Source organism: Littorina saxatilis, linkage group LG4 (genome assembly GCF_037325665.1).
Source record: "Littorina saxatilis isolate snail1 linkage group LG4, US_GU_Lsax_2.0, whole genome shotgun sequence".
NCBI classification, from domain to species: Eukaryota; Metazoa; Mollusca; class Gastropoda; order Littorinimorpha; family Littorinidae; genus Littorina; species Littorina saxatilis.
The window spans coordinates 11207844-11228866 of NC_090248.1; the positions used below are offsets into that span (position 1 = coordinate 11207844).

A 21023-nucleotide genomic window follows, 5' to 3' on the forward strand; every position below is an offset into this window, starting at 1 on the left:
GTGTACAAAGTACCCTGAGCTCGAAATGGGATTTCTCTTACGTAAGTCGAAAGACGGATAGCACACAACAGAAAGTCAGTCCCAAAGACAAAGTTTACTCTATATTTACTACAGCAACTCGAAACACGAAACTTGGCGTCTCACACTAGCGCATTGTGTAACCTTATTCCCTTCTTCTCTACACAGACGCCACACCAACTGGTCAGTCCGCACGCAATAAAGTATGAAGTGAAGTTAGGAGGGGGCGAGGAGTAAGGAGAGGCGAGTGGTACTCACAGTGTGTGTTTGTGTGTGTTCACGGGTGAACCACGTGGTTACTATACGGAAGAAGAAGAATTCAAATTGTGGGTTGCCTCTCATTCAGTCTTTGTTCAGTCTTGCGTTCATCCACAATCATGGCAGAGTCACGGAAAAGAAAATTAACCTGTCATATCTGAGAGAGGAAACACTTCGTGCTCTGTGTGTGCGGCCAGATCAAAGGCATTGTGATAGCTGGGTGGCCTTGTTTACAGACACGACCTTCTTCCCAGGGGTCAATGACCCAGTTTTTGCCATGAGAGGTGGTTCCCCTGTCATATCTGAGAGAGGAAACACTTCCTGCATGGGGGTCAGTGACCGGTCAGTGACCGAGTTTAACAGAGTGGAAATCTGTGTGTGGGCCAGATCAAAGGCAGGGCAGTAGGCTTACCTAGTAGCTGAAACATGCATTATCACAAGTTGTTTGACTGATACTCAAGCGGTCTCTTTGATTTTTTTCGTAGTTCACGGTACTATGACCAAGTCGAAATTTCGGATAGGACACAATAACAATTCGGTCCCTTCAATTTCGTCTTATCCGGATTTGCCTGTATAGGACAAATGTCCTGAGCTCTTCAGAATCAATAGGACATTTGACAGCAGTTCAGAATTTTCAATAGGACATCATAATTTTGTGCAAAACACTGTCCATGGAATGGCTCCAAAATCATGTGCACACACACATGCTTTAACAAACGTACATATATATATTCACCGAACATTTTTGCATACATTGTTTTATTAATTTAGTTCCAAATAGGACACACACAAAAAGAAACAAACATCTAAAAAGCAACCAAAACCTTCAGCACTCTTTTTGACTCACATGCGAAGCAAAAGTGAGTCTATGTACTCACCCGAGTCGTCCGTCCGTCCGGCCGGCCGTCCGGCCGGCCGGAAAACTTTAACGTTGGATATTTCTTGGACACTATTCAGTCTATCAGTACCAAATTTGGCAAGATGGTGTATGATGACAAGGCCCCAAAAAACATACATAGCATCTTGACCTTGCTTCAAGGTCAAGGTCGCAGGGGCCATAAATGTTGTCTAAAAAACAGCTATTTTTCCCATTTTTCCCATTTTCTCTGAAGTTTTTGAGATTGAATACCTCACCTATATATGATATATAGGGCAAAGTAAGCCCCATCTTTTGATACCAGTTTGGTTTACCTTGCTTCAAGGTCAAGGTCACAGGAGCTCTTCAAAGTTGGATTGTATACATATTTTGAAGTGACCTTGACCCTGAACTATGGAAGATAACTGTTTCAAACTTAAAAATTATGTGGGGCACATGTTATGCTTTCATCATGAGACACATTTGGTCACATATGATCAAGGTCAAGGTCACTTTGACCCTTATGAAATGTGACCAAAATAAGGTGACCACATCTCATGGTAGAAAGAGCCAATAAGCACCATTGTACTTCCTATGTCTTGAATTAACAGCTTTGTGTTGCATGACCTTGGATGACCTTGACCTTGGGTCAAGGTCACATGTATTTTGGTAGGAAAAATGTGTAAAGCAGTTCTTAGTGTATGATGTCATTGCTAGGTTTAGTTATTTGACCTTGACCCTGAAGGTCAAGGTTATGTCAAGGTCAAGCATGTGAGTCGTATGGGCTTTGCCCTTCTTGTTACATTTACCGTACTTTCCGGGTCATAAGGCGCGACTTTTTTCCTTGAGTTCGACCCCTGCGTCTTGTATAACGAAGCGCCTAATCCGTGTATGAAATACGAAAAAAATCAAAGAGACCGCTTGAGTACCAGTCAAACAACTTGTGATAATGCATGTTTCAGCTACTAGGTACTGCCCTGCCTTTGATCTGGCCGCACACACAGATTTCCACTCTGTTAAACTCGGTCACTGACCGGTCACTGACCCCGATGCAGGAAGTGTTTCCTCTCTCAGATATGACAGGGCCGGGAACCACCTCTCATGGCAAAAACTGGGTCATTGACCCCTGGGAAGAAGGTCGTGTCTTTTAACAAGGCCACCCAGCTATCACAATGCCTTTGATCTGGCCGCACACACAGAGCACACACATTTTCACTCAGTTAAAGTCGGTCACTGACCGGTCACTGACCCCGATGCAGGAAGTGTTTCCTCTCTCAGATATGACAGGGGAACCACCTCTCATGGCAAAAACTGGGTCATTTTGGTGCGCCCTATCGGCCCCCTGCGTCCAATGGGTGACTGGATTACAATTTTTTTTAAAAAGAAGGGGGTGCGTCTTAGATAACGAAGCGCCTTGTCACCCGGAAAGTACGGTAGTCAAGTTTTGACTAAATGTTTTAACATAGAGGGGGAATCGAGACGAGGGTCGTGGTGTATGTGTGTGTGTGTGTCTGTCTGTCTGTCTGTCTGTCTGTCTGTCTGTCTGTCTGTGCGTGTGTGTGTGTAGAGCGATTCAGACTAAACTACTGGACCGATCTTTATGAAATTTGACATGAGAGTTCCTGGGAATGATATCCTCGGACTATTTTTTCATTTTTTCGATAAATACATTTCGGCCTTAGCTATAAATGAGTTTATGATAAAGCGAAAGCAACCTGCAAGTGAGCCGTTTGAGAAGGGCTTAAGCAAACAAGTCATTCTCAAACGGCTTATCGCTATTCAGTTGGCGTTCTATTCCGTTCGATCTACATTTCCGAGAACAACAGACAACAGAAGCTGAAGGAAAAAAAAAAGGTTTGCAGTGGATCTCAGACCCGTTGTTGCCAGTCAAACTGGGCCCAGCTTTTGGAGGGATGGAATTTCACAATAAAGCAGTTACCTTTAGCCATGCGTATCTTCCGCCAATCCGTGCCCATTTTATGCCGAAACCTTTACCTATGTTGATTTATCAGTCCAGTAAAAATGAACTTGACTGATCATAAGGCTTGTGTTTCATTGATTATCTCCCTTTAGCATGATGGGGGATATTTGTGTTGCATGGTTGTTAGTCTTGTCATAAATACCTTTGATGACGTCATATCCGGCTTTTTGTAAAAGTTGAGGCGGCACTGTCACACCCTCATTTTTCAATCAAATTGAATGAAATTTTGGCAAAGCAATCTTGGACAAAGGTCGGACTTTGGTATTGCATTTCAGCTTGGTGGCTTAAAAACTAATGAATGAGTTTGGTCATTAAAAATCAGAAACTTGAAATTAAAATTATTTTTTTTATTAAACGATCCAAAATTACGTTCATCTTATTTTTTATCATTTTCTGATTCCCAAAAAATACACATATTAATTCGCACGCACATTTACAAACATAAATATTCATTATCACATACACATTCATGCACCTGCCTGCGGGCATATAATGCAATGCATTTCCAAAAATATGATGACATTTGTTTTTCCTCCCATAAGAAAAAAAAATTCTTATATCCGGAGTCTCCCGATAAGAAAAACCTCGAATGTAAGAAAGCAAAAATAATTTCTCCTGGACACTCTTATAAACCCTTTGTTCTTGACCTCACTGGGTGAAGGGTCATTCGCATCATTACGCACGAATTTGTGTGCATCACAATCATTATCAGTCTAGTGTTTCCTAGTGAATTATATTTATAGAGAAAATCTCGATAGCAATTTCAAGGAAAAGCTACATCCGCCACGAATAATGTAACAATTGTTACATTATTCGGGGACGGCCCCCGAATAATGTAACAATTGTTACATTATTCGTTTTTGTTACATTATTCGTTGTATCACAGGATGCCGTTGAAAAGCCAAAGGTCATCAGCTTGTGCAGGTGTTGATCTTTGGTAGGCCTTAGTTTTATTTCGGTGGCATAATTCAATGCGCTTCGTCAAAATGTCACAAACTGAAACCAAAAGCAGACGCAAGACTTATAGTCAGTTGGAGTTGTCTCCCGTACTCCTAAGGCCTGGTGCTCACCTATGTAACTTCAGCAGGACAGACGACGCACTGCAGCGTATCCCAGCCCGCTACACGTTGCGTGAAAGGAAAACAGGCCAAGTACTCGTCATAATCCCAATCGCAGCATCAATAATATGCAGTGCGTCGTCTGTGACGCTGAAACAGCGCAGGTATATTCTGCCCTTAACTTTAGTGTGCTGCAGTCGGGTGTACCCAAACGGCTCATATCGCAAACGGTTCGGAATTCCCCAAAATCCAAGATCAGCACTGCACAACTTCAGTGCACCTGTACGCGAGATTGCTCGGTCGCTTTTTGAAAATGTGTATCATGGACGGAAAATATTGAATATCACGCTGTCCAAAGGAATGGAGTTCTTATCGGACAATGACAGTGCTCAGTTCAAAACAATAGGACATCTGACCGCATGCGGCTGAATGAATGAATCGGACATTTGAGCCTTTCAATCGGTCTATATCCGATGTCCGATGCCTAACGACATCCCTGCTTGCAGTTGCACTGGATTGGCTGCATTGAAAGAAAGAAAGAAATGACTATGCATGTTGCATGCTTATTGAATTTGTTTGCAGACAAGTGGAGAAAGACACTTTATTGGCTGTTTTGAAAGAAAGAAATAACTATGTATGATGCATTCTTGTTGTATTTCTTTACATTACAGACAAGTGGAGAAAGACCTTCTGCTGATGGCTACTCACTTCATAGAGAAGGACAGGGAACATCGTTGTGTCAGGACCAGAGAGTCTGACTCCGGTCGCCGATTACGAACGGTCAGTATTGCATTTTTTTCAAGTCAAAGCTTGACACTTTCAATAGACATTTTCAGGAAATAACTCATGATTTTCAAAGAGTGTGGCCTGTTATGCCCCAAACAATGAGGCAAGCAAGTTGAAGCGACAATACGCTGCTGATCGCCTTATGATTCGCGATCGTGGCGAAGAACTAACTCTAATGTTTATGTTATGCTGTGTGCGCTCAATATGATACTTAATTCCTTTGAAAATGTATTCATCGGATTTCATGATTCATTGCAGCAATGATCGCTGGCCAGAAGTGATAGTTGACAACGTGTTTTGAGATCATATGGGATTGGCTCGAGGTCACATGAGCTTAGGAAAACACATGTGCTTCGCCATCACTGCAAGCGATCAGCATCGACTCGTGCATGTGCATATTTTTGAAAGAAAAGGGTATCATGAGCGGGCACTGCATAACATGCATATCAGAGTTAGCTGTTTGCCATGATCGCAAATCCAAGCCGGTCAGTAGCATGTTGTCGCTTGGACTCGCTTGCTTCCCTCCCTGTTTGGGGCATAACTCTGCCACAGACATTGAAAATCATGACACAGTTATTTCCGAACAATGTGTATTCAATGTTGACACTTTGAAACCCTTTCCTGTAGTCTGTAAATAGGACAAGAATAATGCTCATTATTTAGTGTGGTTTACTCTTTGGTTGATGAAAATTGTTCAAACCTTTAAAACAAACTAATAAAAAGGTCTGGATTTTATTGCCTTTTGAGCATATAAACATTAGCATCAAATACATACAGGCTCTTAAAAAATTAACAATAGTGGTGTTAATAATGTTAATTAATCACATTGCTCGCAGGATGCAGGTGACTTTGACATCCCCAGCTATGCCCACCAGGACGTTGACCGCTTCGGCATTCTACTGGACATCTGGACCAATGAATCGGCTTTCCTGGAGCGCAAAAGAGAGGTCTGGTGATTCAAGCAACTACTTGCCGTTTTAGAACTCGGTTACAATGAAGCTTACAAAATTTCTTCTTTTTTTTCTTGCAAAATCATGAGTGTTTAGGTTTGGGAAGACAGGTTAAATGCTGTGATATTTACAAACCACATTTAGACCTATTCACTTTTGCTGAGCTTCATTCAGTAAATGTGCACACTGTCTCCATGGGTTTGCTTGACCTAACCATTACCTTAATTAAGATATTAGAAATGAACCGAACAAGCTGCAAACAGAATTTAAGACACTTTCTGCCATGTGCATGTCCCTCCTTGACAGACGGTGTTTTTAACCCTAGCTCCTTGTGTGGGACTGAACTGAACAAAGTTGAATTAACATTTTTGTGGAATCCATTGGCCCGTTTGGTATGTAGAGCCAAGAGAACCATTCCTTTTAATGGATGAAAAAAAAGGGAAATTCGATTTCGAAATTCTCACAGTCATGATGTTTTTGATGTCCTTTACTGCAGCTGTTGGACTGTTACTATGAGGCCTACCAGCATGTGACGGACCGTGACGAGAGACGAGCGCTAGCTGCGACCATAACCCAAGTCATGCATCGCCGACCGCGCTTTGACTTTGAGGCAGCCTACTTCATCAAGACCTTCAGGGCTGAATGCTCCATTCTGCAGGCCGAGTCCTCAATTGTGAAGGACATTCTGGACAGACAGGTAAAGATCCGTGTGGTGATGGTGGTGGCTGGGAGTTTTGTGCACAGTGTTTTGCTACAGTATAACTGTGATGATGAATTGTCTGATTCTTTTGTGTCCAAAAAAATTTCAACACTTTTGTAATTACTTGAGTAAAACAACGAAAATATTATTTTATTTTATTTGAAAAATAAGTGAGATTTGCTTCTTTAGCAGCAGTTCAAGACGGTCTCCGAAATGTTAACTTAATATAAGGGATTGCTGCTTATTGAACCATGAATCGCTAATTGTACATGTAGACATGGAGCATATTTACGGTAAGAATCAAACAGCTTTGTCACAGGATTGCATCAAAGAGTGTGTTTAAAAATTATCATATCTGCTTATTGAAAAAACCACTCTACCTATTTGAAATTCTTTTGTCTACATTGAAAATACAATGCTTTTTAATTGTTCATGCTGTACTTTACCATCTTCATCAATGCCCAGACCTGTTTACCCTTACGATTTTGGCGTAATTTATCACGATTTTCTGCAAAAAATACGCCATTCCGCTATCCGTGTCAAGACTACGATTTTCGAAACGTCCAGGTTACGTTTTCCGTTTTCCGTCGCTGTCCGCTTCCGATCCAACATTTTAAAATCTTGTCCGTGTTCCGAACCGTAAATTTTAACCAACGCTCTGCCAACATGAAGAGAAGTCGAGAATCGAGTGCCTCGGAAAAAGAAGACAGAGGTCTAAGAAGAAACCTCCAACCAAGCAGAAATTTCAAAAAGAATACACCGAAAAGTGGACGTTTCTAGGACCTTCGTCGAAGGGTGCTCATCACGTCTACTGCAAACTGTGCTGCAAGGATTTTGCGTGCTCGCACGGGGGGCGGGGGGGGGGGGGGAATGACTGCTTCAAGCACACCGAAACGCAGTATCACAAACATGCTGTCGGTCGTTCAACTGCCTAGAGAACTCAGCCAGCCATTACAGGCTTTGTTGCACCAAACAAAGAAGAGACAGGGCCAGTGTCCGATCTGAAGCGGCAAGTTACTCGTGCAGAGGTGACAATGTGTGAGATGATCGCTGAACTCAACCTGCCTCTAGCGACTGCAAACTCCCTTTCACAGGCTTTTCGTGGCATGTTCCCGGATTCCAAAATCGCCAAAGGTGGGGTGCTAAGCTTACTTTTTAACCAGGTGCCCATTATAATAATTTATTATTTTTCTTTGTTTTCCACTTGACACGTCTTGGCAGTCAGAAATATGGGCAGTGGTGTAAAGTAACTCATGACAGTGGCTTTGAGTTTGAAACAAGGACTTAAAAGATGAAGCGGGACTTTTGAAGATTTTTTTCTTCTCAATTCTATAAGGTGTTACTTTCAGTTATTCAGTTACTGAGAGGAACATAAATGATAGAAATGTTTAAAAAAAAATTTAACTTTTTTATTTTTTATTTTTTATTAATTCACATGTTTGGCATTGTTTTTTTCATGTGCTTTTGATGTGATCTTCTTTGAAATTATGATGACTACAAAAACTGACTGATGTGTTTTGTTTGTGAATGATGGATATATGTGCATGATTGCGTTTCGCAGACACAGTTGTCATGTGCGTTGTAATTGGCGACGAATGCTGGATGATTACTATTTTTGTGCCAGGATTACTATTTTTGGGGCTGAGCATTACTCCAAAACACTTATGGGGGTAAACAGGTCTGAGTGCCTGTCAGGCAGCAGGAACTGTCACAAACACCTGTATATAGAAAAATGTTCGAGGAGATGAGGTTGCTTGTTTTCAGTACTCCCTGCTGGTGGTTTTTTCTTCTGTGACTGGTGAAAGTGTAAGTATTGTTGCGGCTTGTTTCAGATTGAGGAACAAAGGGAGTACATCCAGCGTGTGTGCAGGGAGGGGGAGGCCCACTTTGGGTTGCCCAACCGTGTCATCCCCAAGCAACCCATCTCGGTCAACCTCAGCAGGTTAGTGAAGCCAGGAACATACAGTCTGCCTTTGACATTTTGTCTCTCTGTGAACACAAATTTTATTTAGTCAAATAGTGGTATTCAGGTATTCACTATCATGTATGAAGTAAAGGTGTAACACACGGCGGTGGCTCACAACAGTCACATCACAAACGAATGCAAAGACTGCTTTTTTTCTCCCACTCAAGTGATTTGTTATTGAGGAGGTAAATGCTGCTGCTGGAAAAGACATTTGGGTCACTAAAGACATACATACAACCTGGCTAGAGCTGCTAGAAAAGACATTTGGGTCACTAAAGACATACATACAACCTGGCTAGAGCTGCTGGAAAAGACATTTGGGTCACTAAAGACATACATACAACCTGGCTAGAGCTGCTAGAAAAGACATTTGGGTCACTAAAGACATACATACAACCTGGCTAGAGCTGCTAGAAAAGACATTTGGGTCACTAAAGACATACATACAACCTGGCTAGAGCTGCTAGAAAAGACATTTGGGTCACTAAAGACATACATACAACCTGGCTAGAGCTGCTAGAAAAGACATTTGGGTCACTAAAGACATACATACAACCTGGCTAGAGCTGCTAGAAAAGACATTTGGGTCACTAAAGACATACATACAACCTGGCTAGAGCTGCTAGAAAAGACATTTGGGTCACTAAAGACATACATACAACCTGGCTAGAGCTGCTAGAAAAGACATTTGGGTCACTAAAGACATACATACAACCTGGCTAGAGCTGCTAGAAAAGACATTTGGGTCACTAAAGACATACATACAACCTGGCTAGAGCTGCTAGAAAAGACATTTGGGTCACTAAAGACATACATACAACCTGGCTAGAGCTGCTAGAAAAGACATTTGGGTCACTAAAGACATACATACAACCTGGCTAGAGCTGCTAGAAAAGACATTTGGGTCACTAAAGACATACATACAACCTGGCTAGAGCTGCTAGAAAAGACATTTGGGTCACTAAAGACATACATACAACCTGGCTAGAGCTGCTAGAAAAGACATTTGGGTCACTAAAGACATACATACAACCTGGCTAGAGCTGCTAGAAAAGACATTTGGGTCACTAAAGACATACATACAACCTGGCTAGAGCTGCTGGAAAAGACATTTGGGTCACTAAAGACATACATACAACCTGGCTAGAGCTGCTGGAAAAGACATTTGGGTCACTAAAGACATACATACAACCTGGCTAGAGCTGCTGGAAAAGACATTTGGGTCACTAAAGACATACATACAACCTGGCTAGAGCTGCTAGAAAAGACATTTGGGTCACTAAAGACATACATACAACCTGGCTAGAGCTGCTGGAAAAGACATTTGGGTCACTAAAGACATACATACAACCTGGCTAGAGCTGCTAGAAAAGACATTTGGGTCACTAAAGACATACATACAACCTGGCTAGAGCTGCTAGAAAAGACATTTGGGTCACTAAAGACATACATACAACCTGGCTAGAGCTGCTAGAAAAGACATTTGGGTCACTAAAGACATACATACAACCTGGCTAGAGCTGCTAGAAAAGACATTTGGGTCACTAAAGACATACATACAACCTGGCTAGAGCTGCTAGAAAAGACATTTGGGTCACTAAAGACATACATACAACCTGGCTAGAGCTGTGCAAGCTTGTGCATAGGACCAGAGAACAGTCATTGTCTGATAGTTCTGTGAACCGCTGCTGATTCCTTCTGACGCTAGTAAAGTGTGCCTGTATTTGATGTTGTAATTATTTGTTTGCAGGCCAGCACTGAAGAACATCTTTATGCTGGAGTTCCACCCTACCCTGGCCATTGCCAGCCGCATCCCTCAGGCTCTCAAGTATGCCAACTGGGTCAGTTCTTGTTTATCTATTGTTCCTCTTACACTTTTGTTAGGGGAAAAGCTACATTGAATAGAAATGTCCACTTAGCGACTCACTCCTCTTGGTCACCAACATTGTCTGTTTCAAAGTAAAAATTAACTGGAGAGCTTTGCAAATAAAAAGGAAAAAAATAAACAAAAAGAATTGAATTGAATTGAACTTTATTAAATTACATATCTTATCCCAATTCACATATAGCAATTTACTTCAGTTTAGTGCTAGAACGCTGAAACTACGCTCCACCCTGGTAGGGGGGGAAGTAACCCTAAAAATAGAACGGCCTTGAACAGTCCCATGACCATCTCTGACCAATGAATACTTCCTACATGCATTGCGCATGCGTACTCTCGCCGCCATGTTCTTCATTCTACTCTTCAGCAACAGCGCCTAAGGACGTGTTTGGATTACGCTCGGGCTATTTTGTTAGCCCTCTGCTTCTTTGGCAGACTACACCCTGGTTTCGTTTGTATCTTAGCTTTCTAGCTGAGATTGGGTGAGATTTTTCCATTTTTCGTTGTATTTGCTTTCGTTTGCCACGAGTTAGTCTTTGTTTACTTTCGTCTGCAAGACTAACGCCAGTATGGCGGACAGTGGGAAGAAGAAACCCAGCTCTAGACAGGTAGCCAATACAGAATCTCCATCTAAGAAAGCGGCAAAGAAGCCCAAGGGTTCTAAACCTACAGTTACGGTGTTCGAGCCAGTTTCTCAGAATACTTTCACGGTAGAAATTGACAATCCTAAGAGTCCGGTAATGCCGGCGCTGAAGCAAGAATGCAAGACAGCGCCGGTTAAGGCTAGCATAGCATTGGAGAAGGAAGATTTGTCAGCAATGTTTGCAACATTTAGCAATCAAATGAGGTGCATGTTTTCGTCAGAATTGCGCTCGGCGAACGAACATTTGCTCTCTCTTCAGGCAAGAACGGTAGACGATCGCTCTCGGTCGAGGGTTAAGGCAGCGCCGTCAGCCACTGTTACGTCGGCCGACGTTCACGCTGAACAACATTCCGGTGAAGACGAAAAGAGTTTCCCTCACCATGCCTCCACTTCCGGATTCAGCAGCTACATTAAAGGTAGTGTGACTGTCCCACAGGGAGATACGCACGGGCGTTCCCTACTTCCGCCCGGCATCGGAGGACACGCAAGTACCAGTTTGCTATACGGATGCAACATCGGTACAGCGGTCCAAACTTCCGCCATGGGAGCGCGAAGTTGTTAAGAGACAGGGGACTTGCTCGCATCACGACTTGCAATCGTCTGTACTCTTAACGGAAGACACGCGAATGCCGGTTTGCTTAGCATCCCTAGCACAGCGTTCTTCCCTTCCGCCCAGGGGGCAGGAAGTTGTAAGGCAGGAGGCTTGCGCGCATCGCGACTCGCAGGGGCCTGTACTTACAACAGGAGACACGCAAGTGCCGGTTTGCTCAACGAAAGCATCCCTAGCACAGCTCTCCACACTTCCGCCATGGGGGCAGGAAGTTCTCTCCAGAGAGGATACAAGTAGGGGACATGCCTCACACGGTACCTCTCTTCCGGATGACACTGCCTATGACTATGACAGTCAATATAGCGGCGAATTTCCGGCAGGCACTTCCGTGCCGGAAGGAGAAGCGGAATACGGGGCTTCCCTTTCTGAGGAAGATCCTAATTTCCGGCTACCAGACAAGCTTCCCCATGCAGTAGCTTTGGCAGCACAAGTAGCTTCAAGATACTTTGAGGAAGGAGTGGTGGCAACAACAAGCCTGTCTGCACCACCACCTTCTGCTGTCAGAGATTATTTTTCGCTCAACACAGGGAGAAAAACAAACTTTCAAGTTTCGTGAATCTCCCTCAGTGGCGAATGAGATGTCTAAGATTCTGGCTACGAATTCCCGGTCGGATGTGTGCCTTTGGACACAGTGCTTCTGCTATCAGCGCACAGTCCGGCACCAGAGGTAGTACAGCCGTGGCTAGCCTCCGCACAGCCAACCCCTTATGTCAGGCAAGCTGCTGCCCGGAAGTTCTTTTTGAACTCTAAGCCACACAATCTCTTAGACACTTTTTCTCTACCACGTGCTCCACTTCCGGTTACACCGGAGTTAGCGACACTCAGGGAGGATGGCTGCAGTAGGGACAGAGCTGTTCCTTATACAGTCAGCTCTCGTAGCATTGGAGGAAACAAGGAGATACAACCTAGAGTTAGCTTCTCTTTCGGAAACGCTACTAAGGTCCCTCTCCCGTTCTATCACTACGTCCTTGGAACCGTTTGAGTTTCGACGCGAGTGAAAAGGATGTGACGACGCTGCTCGCTACTTTGGCCAAAGTTTCAGCCGAACAAATGCGTCTCTCTGCGCAGCGTTATGCTCATGCCGTGCACACGCGCAGGTCAGCGTTTCTCTCGGGTTCCAGGATCCAAGATAAAGCCACGCTTGAGGCTCTCAAGTTATCCCCGTTCACGGAGGGTGCCTTGTTGGGACAGCTGTCGCTCGACGCGCTCCACAAGCAAACCCGCGACGATCGGGATTTGGCTATAGCCAAGATAGCGCAACAAGGCTTTCCTAAGCGTCAGAGCAAGAGCTACGGACCGCCTAAACCTTCCGCCTCTTCGGCGAATAGGGGCAGGTCAGCACAAGCCAGCTCTTCTTTACGAGGACGGGGAATAGGCGCGCCTTACCCTAAGAAGAAGCCGTCTTTCGGCAATTCAAGGGGGTCGGGACGCAAAGCACACCCCCAATGATGCGTCCCCGAACCACTAGCGCATGCATCCACCACGCCTTTGGTGGCAGGCGGCCTGTCAAGGGCCCTCCCACTTTGGTTGCTAGAAGTAAACAGTCAGTGGATAGTGGGTATAGTGCGTTCGGGGTTCAGGCTACTCTGGAAGGAGGGAAAAGCTCCCTTAACCAGAGTCCCACCGTCGTTCAAGTTTCCCGTCAAGCTGGAAGCAAAGACAGCGATACAAGCAGAAGTCTTGTCTCTGATACAGAAGGAGGCGATAGACGAAGTAACGGACTACAACTCCCCAGGTTTTTATGGGAGAATTTTCGTGGTACCGAAGGCTTCAGGGGGCTGGCGCCCGGTTTTAGACTTGTCTCCCCTGAACAGATTTCTGAGACAAATCAAGTTCACAATGGAGACACCAGCGTCAGTCAGAGATGCACTCAGGCCGGGAGACTGGGTGACGTCGATCGACCTAACAGACGCATACTTTCACATCCTCATTCACCCATCAGACCGGAAATGGCTGAGATTTCGGTGGGGAGAAAAAATGTACCAATTCAGGGCTCTTCCCTTCGGTCTATCTCTTGCTCCTTGGATCTTCACGATGGTGGTACGCCAGCTGTGCTCCCTAGTCAGGCAGCAAGGCGTACGACTCAGAGCTTACCTCGACGACTGGCTCATTCTTCATCAGGATCAAGAAGCGTGCAGCGCCCATACTCGGCTTGTTCTGTCTCAAGCCTACGAGTTGGGTTTCTCGGTAAACCAAACAAAGTCAGAACTCACACCATTCCAGACCTTCACGTATCTGGGAATGAGGTTTGATACGGTAGATTGGTCAGTTCGCCCCTCACAGAGGAGAATCGACAAACTGCAAACTCTGGTGAAATCTTTAGCGTCGCAGAAGCAAGCTCCGGCCAAGGCGCTGGCTTCAGTGCTCGGTCAAATGGAATCCATGGCCACGCTTGTCCCTTTGGGCAGAGTGTACAAGAGGCCTTTTCAGGCAGCTTTGAATTCGATTTGGAACCTCTCCTCCCAGGGATGGCAGGTCTCGGTTCAATTAGAAAGCTGGTTTCAGCAGACCACAGAGCAGTGGCTAAAACCATGGAGGAGGATTTGTTTACAGACGCTTCCCTATCAGGCTGGGGGGCTCATCTTTCTCACCACACAGCCTCAGGCACGTGGACAACAGGTCAAGCCCTCCCACACATCAACGTGCTCGAGTTGGAGGCTGTAGCCCACGGTCTCCAGAGCTTTCTATCGCTGGTGGCAGGCAAGCATGTTCGTCTTCACACAGACAATACAACAGTTGCAGCCTACATAAACAGGCAGGGCGGTTCCCGCTCTCACACGCTTTCTCTCAAAGCATGCCAAATTCTGAAATGGTGTCAAGCAGCATCAGATTATGCTATCAGCAAAACATCTGCCGGGGAAACTGAATGTTTTGGCAGACTCGCTCAGTCGATCCTCGAAAGTACTTCACACGGAGTGGACGATCACTCACCACGCTCTTCAGCGGTTATGGGTGCAGGTGGACAAACCGATAGTCGATCTCTTCGCGACCCGGTTCTCAAGGAGGCTACCAGTATTCATAACCCCCTTTCCGGACCCGGAAGCTTGGAAAGTGAATGCACTGGAAGTCGATTGGACAGGACTCACGGCTTACGCTTTCCCACCATTCCAACTTCTTGGAAAAGTGCTGAGGAAGGCAGAGTTGGAACGACCATCCCTGATTAAATTACATATCTTAACCCGACTCACATTTAGCATTAACTTCAGATTAATAGCTTGGACACTGAACTACGCTTCACCCCTAAGGGGGAAGAAACCCCTTAAAAAAGAACGGCCTTGACTCAACCCAAGTTAACCAGAGTCAAGGTCATACCGCTCTCGCGACCTATCACGCGAGACCCAACCGCCGCCATGTTAGAAACGTCACTCCTACTTCAGCCTCCGATCAGCTCGGACGTGTTTTCACAGCTACGCTACAGGCTTTCAGCCTACTACTGTTTTTCAAGCAGTTTTTTCACCCCGTTCTACAGGTCCCTGCCTGAGCAAGATTGGGTGAGCTCTTTCTAATTTGTTCGGCTCCTGTTCGTTTGTGTCTTTCTCCGTCTTGCAGTCTGTTTCGTGTTTACGTTTCTTAGACTGTTTGTTTTCGTCAGCTATGGCTGACAAAGAGAGAAAGAAGCCTCAGACTAGGCAAATGGCTGCTGAGTGTTCGCCTAGTAAGGACGCACTTAAAGAGACAGGCAAAGTTACTACCGTCTCAGTTCATGACCCAGTTTCTCAAACTACCATGTCCGTTAATATTTCGGACCCCGATAGCCCAGTCATGCCCGTACTGAAAGAAGCTAAAAGTAAGGCTCCTTCAGCCAAGAAGAGACGTAGTGGTAAAGACAAGACTAAAGATGATTTTTCCTCCCTTTTTGAGAAGTTTTCTGTCAATATGAATAACATGTTTGCACAACAACAGCAGTTTGCAGCCGATTTGCATGCTACTCGTAAAGAGTTACACTCGCTCCCAGCGGGGGTGGGCGGAGTGGCTTCGCTGGCTTACGCTAAGGCTCCGCCGTCATGCACTATCACGTCGGCCGACGTGCACGCAGAGCAGGGTGATTGCTTCATTCAAGGGGCGGTTTCACGCTCTTCAGGTTTGTCAAGTTCACCGGTAGCCAGGTTCTCTGGTGAAAGTGTTCAAGTTGGGCCGGAACTAGTAGCCCCCCCGCCGCGGCTGGGGGGTGAAAGTTTGACTTTCCCGGAGGCTATCGCTCTTTATAAGAGGCGGAACTCATGGGGGGTCAACACCGGACAACAAGTTGGGCCGGAACTAGTAGCTCCCCCGCCGAGGCTGGGGAGTGAAAGTTCGACTCTCCCGGAGGCTATCGCTCTTAGTAAGCGGAACTCACGGGGGGTCGACACCGGACAACGAGACAGTTGTACTCACAGGCAGACTGGTATGTCTCCGGTGAATGTATACAAGTCTCAACTTCCTCCCTCTGGGCAGGGAGCTGCTTTCGGGCAGGCTTTGCACGGTCCTTCCGTTTTGCAATCAGCCTCGCCTGTGGTGGATCGTTTTAGTGACGCAGCTAGTCACAGTGACTTTCACGGTACAGCCACAGCAGATTCGGAGGTCGACGATTCTCACTCACTTTCTGAGGAGGAAGTTGATGTCAAGTTGTCACTCAAACTTAAACCAGCTATGGTTACTGCAGCTCAGGTGTCTGCTAAGTACTTCGCTGAAGGGGTGACAGCTATGACAAGCTCTGCGGCACCACCACCCTCAGCGGTCGGTGATTTCCGCCCTGCCTTAACGGAAGTTCAGGGATATCGTTTTAGCGAGTCTCCTTCTGTTGCCTACGAACTTTCCAAGGTGCTGGCTAGAACTTCGGGTTCTGAGAATAGCTTGCCTGTGGATACTGTGCCTTTACTGGCGGCACACGGTCAGGCGCCTGATTCTGCTCAGCCATGGCTTGCCTCAGGCCAGTTACGGATGTCGAGCACTTCTTTTCATGCACGCAAGTTTGCTCTCTCCCGTCGCCACCACAGCCTTATCGAGACTTACGCTTTGCCGAGTGCACCGCTTCCGGTCACTCCGGAGTTGGCTAATCTCAGAGAGGATGTCTATCGTTTTGACAAAACTTGTGCTTACTCTGAAGGCGCTTTGATTGGTTTGGAAGAGACGGGAAGATACTCGTTGGAACTTGCTTCTCTTTCAGAGACACTTCTCAGATCTCTTTCTCGGTCGATCGCGGTGTCGTTGGATCCTTTCGAATTTCGAAACGACGCTAGCGTGAAAGACGTGCCCATACTCCTGGCCTCTTTGGCGAAGGTTTCAGCCGAACAAATGACAGTCGCGGCACGGTTGTACGCTCATGCGGTTTACACACGCAGGGACGCTTTCTTGTCTGGCTCCAGAATTCAAGATAAGTCTACTTTGGACTTGCTCAAGGTCTCCCCTTTCACAGAGGGTTCTTTGCTTGGTCAACCTTCACTTGACGCGCTTGACAAACAAACACAAAACGCTAAGGACTTAGCGATCGCAAAGCTTGCCCAACACGGTTTCGCTAAGCCTCAGGCCAAACAACAGGGTCCTCCTAAAGCTTCTTTCACTTCTGCTAATCGAGGACGCGGCTCTCAGCATTCACAGTCCTCTTTTAGGGGTAGAGGCAGGGGCGCGCCTTACCCCAAGAAGAAGCCGTCTTTCGGCAATGCTAGGGGGTCGGGTCGAAAACCTAACCCCCAATGACGAGGCCCCGAGCTACTCATCCCCGCAGCCCCCACCCTTTTGGTGGCGGGCGGCCCCTCCCGGGCCCTTCCCTACTGGTTACAGCATGTAAACAGTCAGTGGATCGTGGGGATAGTACGTTCGGGGTTCAGGCTGCTCTGGAAAGAGGAGAAAGCGCCTCTAACCAGAACACCTCCTGCGTTCAAATTTCCGACAAAACCAGAGGCAAAGGCCACAATTCAGTTGGAAATCGCTGCTCTTCTTCAAAAGGAAGCAGTGGAAGTTGTTTCAGACCACAACTCCCCGGGTTTTTACGGGAGGATATTTGTAGTCCCAAAGAGCTCGGGAGGGTGGCGTCCAGTCTTAGACCTGTCCCCATTGAACAAATTCCTCCGGGAGATTCGGTTTACCATGGAGACTCCCTTTTCTGTTCGGGAGGCACTCAGACCGGGGGATTGGGCAACATCAATAGATCTGACGGATGCGTATTTTCATATACTCATGCATCCGTCAGATCGAAAGTGGCTCAGATTTCGGTGGGCAACAGACATTTATCAGTTCAGGGCTCTCCCCTTCGGCTTGTCTCTGGCCCCTTGGGTCTTCACAATGGTGACACGGCAACTTTGTTCTCTGGTCAGACAAAAAGGCATTCGTCTGCGTGCATATTTAGACGATTGGCTCGTACTAAATCAGAACCAGCAGTCTTGCAGTCTTCACACGCAGGCAGTGTTGGATCAGGCAAACGATCTAGGTTTTCAGATCAACCAGAGCAAATCAGAGCTGATACCGTCACAAAACTTCACGTATCTAGGGATGACCTTCGATACGGTGGCATGGTCAGTTCGTCCCTCACTGAGAAGAGTCAACAAGCTTCAAGACCTACTCAGGTCTCTCAGGTCTCAGAAACAGGCCAAGGTCAGGGTCTTGGCGTCCGCCTTAGGACAGATGGAATCTATGGCCACTCTCATTCCGCTGGGGAGAGTATGCAAAAGGCCGTTTCAGGCTGCACTCAACTCAGAGTGGAATCCGGCTTACCAGGGCTGGGATGTCTCTGTTCAGATACACAGCTGGATTCGACACACCACAAATCAGTGGTTACAGGCAGGCTTGTTTCTGGGAGTTCCGATTGTGCTTCCTCCTCCGGAGGTCGACATGTTCACAGATGCGTCTCGGGTGGGCTGGGGTGCTCATCTTGCACAGCTCACGGCCTCGGGGACTTGGCCAGAGAGTCAAGCCCGGTCTCACATCAATGTGTTGGAGTTGGAGGCAGTCTTTTTGGGGCTTCGGAGCTTCTTCCCTGCCGTTGTCGGAAAGCAGGTTCGGCTACATACCGACAACACCACGGTAGCGGCCTATGTGAACAAGCAGGGCGGTTCACGGTCGCAAACACTCTCAGTCAGAACGTGTCAGATCCTGCGGTGGTGTGCTCAACATCAGATCACTCTGTCGGCGAAGTTCCTACCGGGTCGGCTCAATGTTTTAGCCGATGCTCTCAGCCGTTCGTCCAGTGTGTTGCACACGGAGTGGACGATCACCCACCATGCACTTCAGAGATTGTGGGTTCAGGTCGAAAAGCCTGTAGTCGATCTGTTCGCTACGAGGTTTTCCCGGAGACTGCCAGTATTTGTCTCCCCGTTTCCCGATCCGGAAGCTTGGAAGACAAACGCTCTGGAGATCAACTGGTCGGATCTCACGGCGTACGCCTTCCCTCCGTTTCAACTGCTGGGAAGGTACTCAGAAAGGTCGAGATGGAACGCCCGTCCCTCATTCTGGTGGCTCCAATGTGGACAAGCCAACATTGGTTTCCGGACCTGCTTCGTCTCACAGTAGGTCCTCCCATTCCGCTAAACCTAGAGAAGGGAGATCTGCTACAACCACGCACGGGCGTTCTTCACGAGAATCCGCAGGCTCTGCGCCTTCACGCGTGGAGACTTTGAGAAAATCTTTGCGTCGCTCAGGTGCTTCTGAAGGGACTTTGGATCTGGTTCAAAAGGCTCACAGGCAGTCTACTAGCTCGGTTTACACCTCACACTGGTCTGCATGGGTAGCATGGTGCGCAGATAATGGGGTCGAAGCTACATCTCCTCGGTCAATGCAGGTAGCAAATCATTTGTCTTGGTTGGCCTCCCAAGGCAAGTCCCCATCATCTCTTAAGGTCAGGAGATCAGCGATTTCGTCCACCTTAAAGCAATTAGGTCGCACTATTTCCCTGGGGGGAGTTATTGCAAGCGTGTTAAGGGGCGCTGCATTGGATTTTGTTAAGACAAAGACTCCAGTCCCAGCCTGGGATCTGTTTCTAGTTTTGAACTTCTTGAGATCTTCGGATTTTGAACCTTTACATTTGGCAAGTCTCCATAATCTTACGCGTAAAGCTCTTCTGCTCACTTTACTGGCTACAGCTAGACGGAGCAGCGAAGTACACGCGCTCTCAGGCCTTCCAAAAGACATCTCTGTTGAGAGTGACGGCTCTATCTCCCTTCGTTTTAGACCTGATTTCTTAGCAAAAAATCAAAAGCCTCACCATCCTGCTCCCGTTATCAGGATTCCGTCTTTGTCCACTATACTAGCACCAGGCGACCCTGACATGACAAATTGTCCAGTGCGAACACTTAGCAGCTATTTGTCTAGGACTGCTCCGTTAAGAGCTAAAGAACAGAGACTTCTGTTTATCTCACTCAATACTGCTCGGAACAGAGACCTGTCACGGGTGACTTTGGCTAGGTGGATCGCCACACTCATAAAACAAGCATATGAATGGTGGCAGAAAGGAAAAGGGGGGGGGCAGTCCGTTCTCCCCATGTCGTCTGCACGTACTCATGAGGCGAGAGCCTGGGCCTCGTCTTTGGCCGTACTACAGTCAGGAAGGCTTTCTGAAGTACTTGACGCTGCGTATTGGGCGTCTGAAGACGTCTTCATAAATTTTTACTTGCGTGACATTGCAAGTAAGCGGCAAGATGGGACCAACTCCTTACCGGCTGTGGTAGCCGCAGGACAGGTTCTTCCAAGATCATAGAGTAAGTACCCGCCACCTACATTAGCAATCTGCTAAATGTGAGTCGGGTTAAGATATGTAATTTAATCGAAAATTTTATAAGTAAATTTTGATTTGATTAATATACTTACCCGACTCACATCGTTAATACCCTCCCGCCTACCCCGCTTAGGGTTTCCATAAAAAAGAACAGATCATTTCAGTAGGAGTGACGTTTCTAACATGGCGGCGGTTGGGTCTCGCGTGATAGGTCGCGAGAGCGGTATGACCTTGACTCTGGTTAACTTGGGTTGAGTCAAGGCCGTTCTTTTTTAAGGGGTTTCTTCCCCCTTAGGGGTGAAGCGTAGTTCAGTGTCCAAGCTATTAATCTGAAGTTAATGCTAAATGTGAGTCGGGTAAGTATATTAATCAAATCAAAATTTACTTATAAAATTTTCGATTCTAGTCGCTCCAATGTGGTCGAGTCAGCATTGGTTTCCGGATCTCCTCCGCTTAGCAGAAGGTCCTCCCATTCCTCTAAACCTGGAAAAGGGAGAATTACTGCAACCCCGCACCGGCATTCAGCACGAGAGCCCACAGTCCCTGCTCCTTCACGCATGGAGACTGTGAGAAGATCCCTGCGTCTGTCAGGTGCTTCAGATAGGACACTGGAATTGGTTCAAAAAGCG

General features: G+C 46.5%; 1 protein-coding gene across 3 annotated transcripts in view; it reads left to right on the forward strand.

Moving 5' to 3' along the window:
- LOC138963952 (uncharacterized) overlaps positions 1-21023 on the forward strand; it is a 124453-nt gene that overhangs the window by 40414 nt on the left and 63016 nt on the right. For all 3 annotated transcript variants that reach the window (XM_070335806.1, XM_070335808.1, XM_070335807.1), the window contains 5 exons: positions 4843-4951; positions 5794-5904; positions 6404-6604; positions 8440-8549; positions 10324-10414. In XM_070335806.1, the coding sequence (XP_070191907.1) occupies positions 4843-4951; positions 5794-5904; positions 6404-6604; positions 8440-8549; positions 10324-10414 (622 nt within the window). The remainder of the gene's footprint in view (positions 1-4842; positions 4952-5793; positions 5905-6403; positions 6605-8439; positions 8550-10323; positions 10415-21023) is intronic.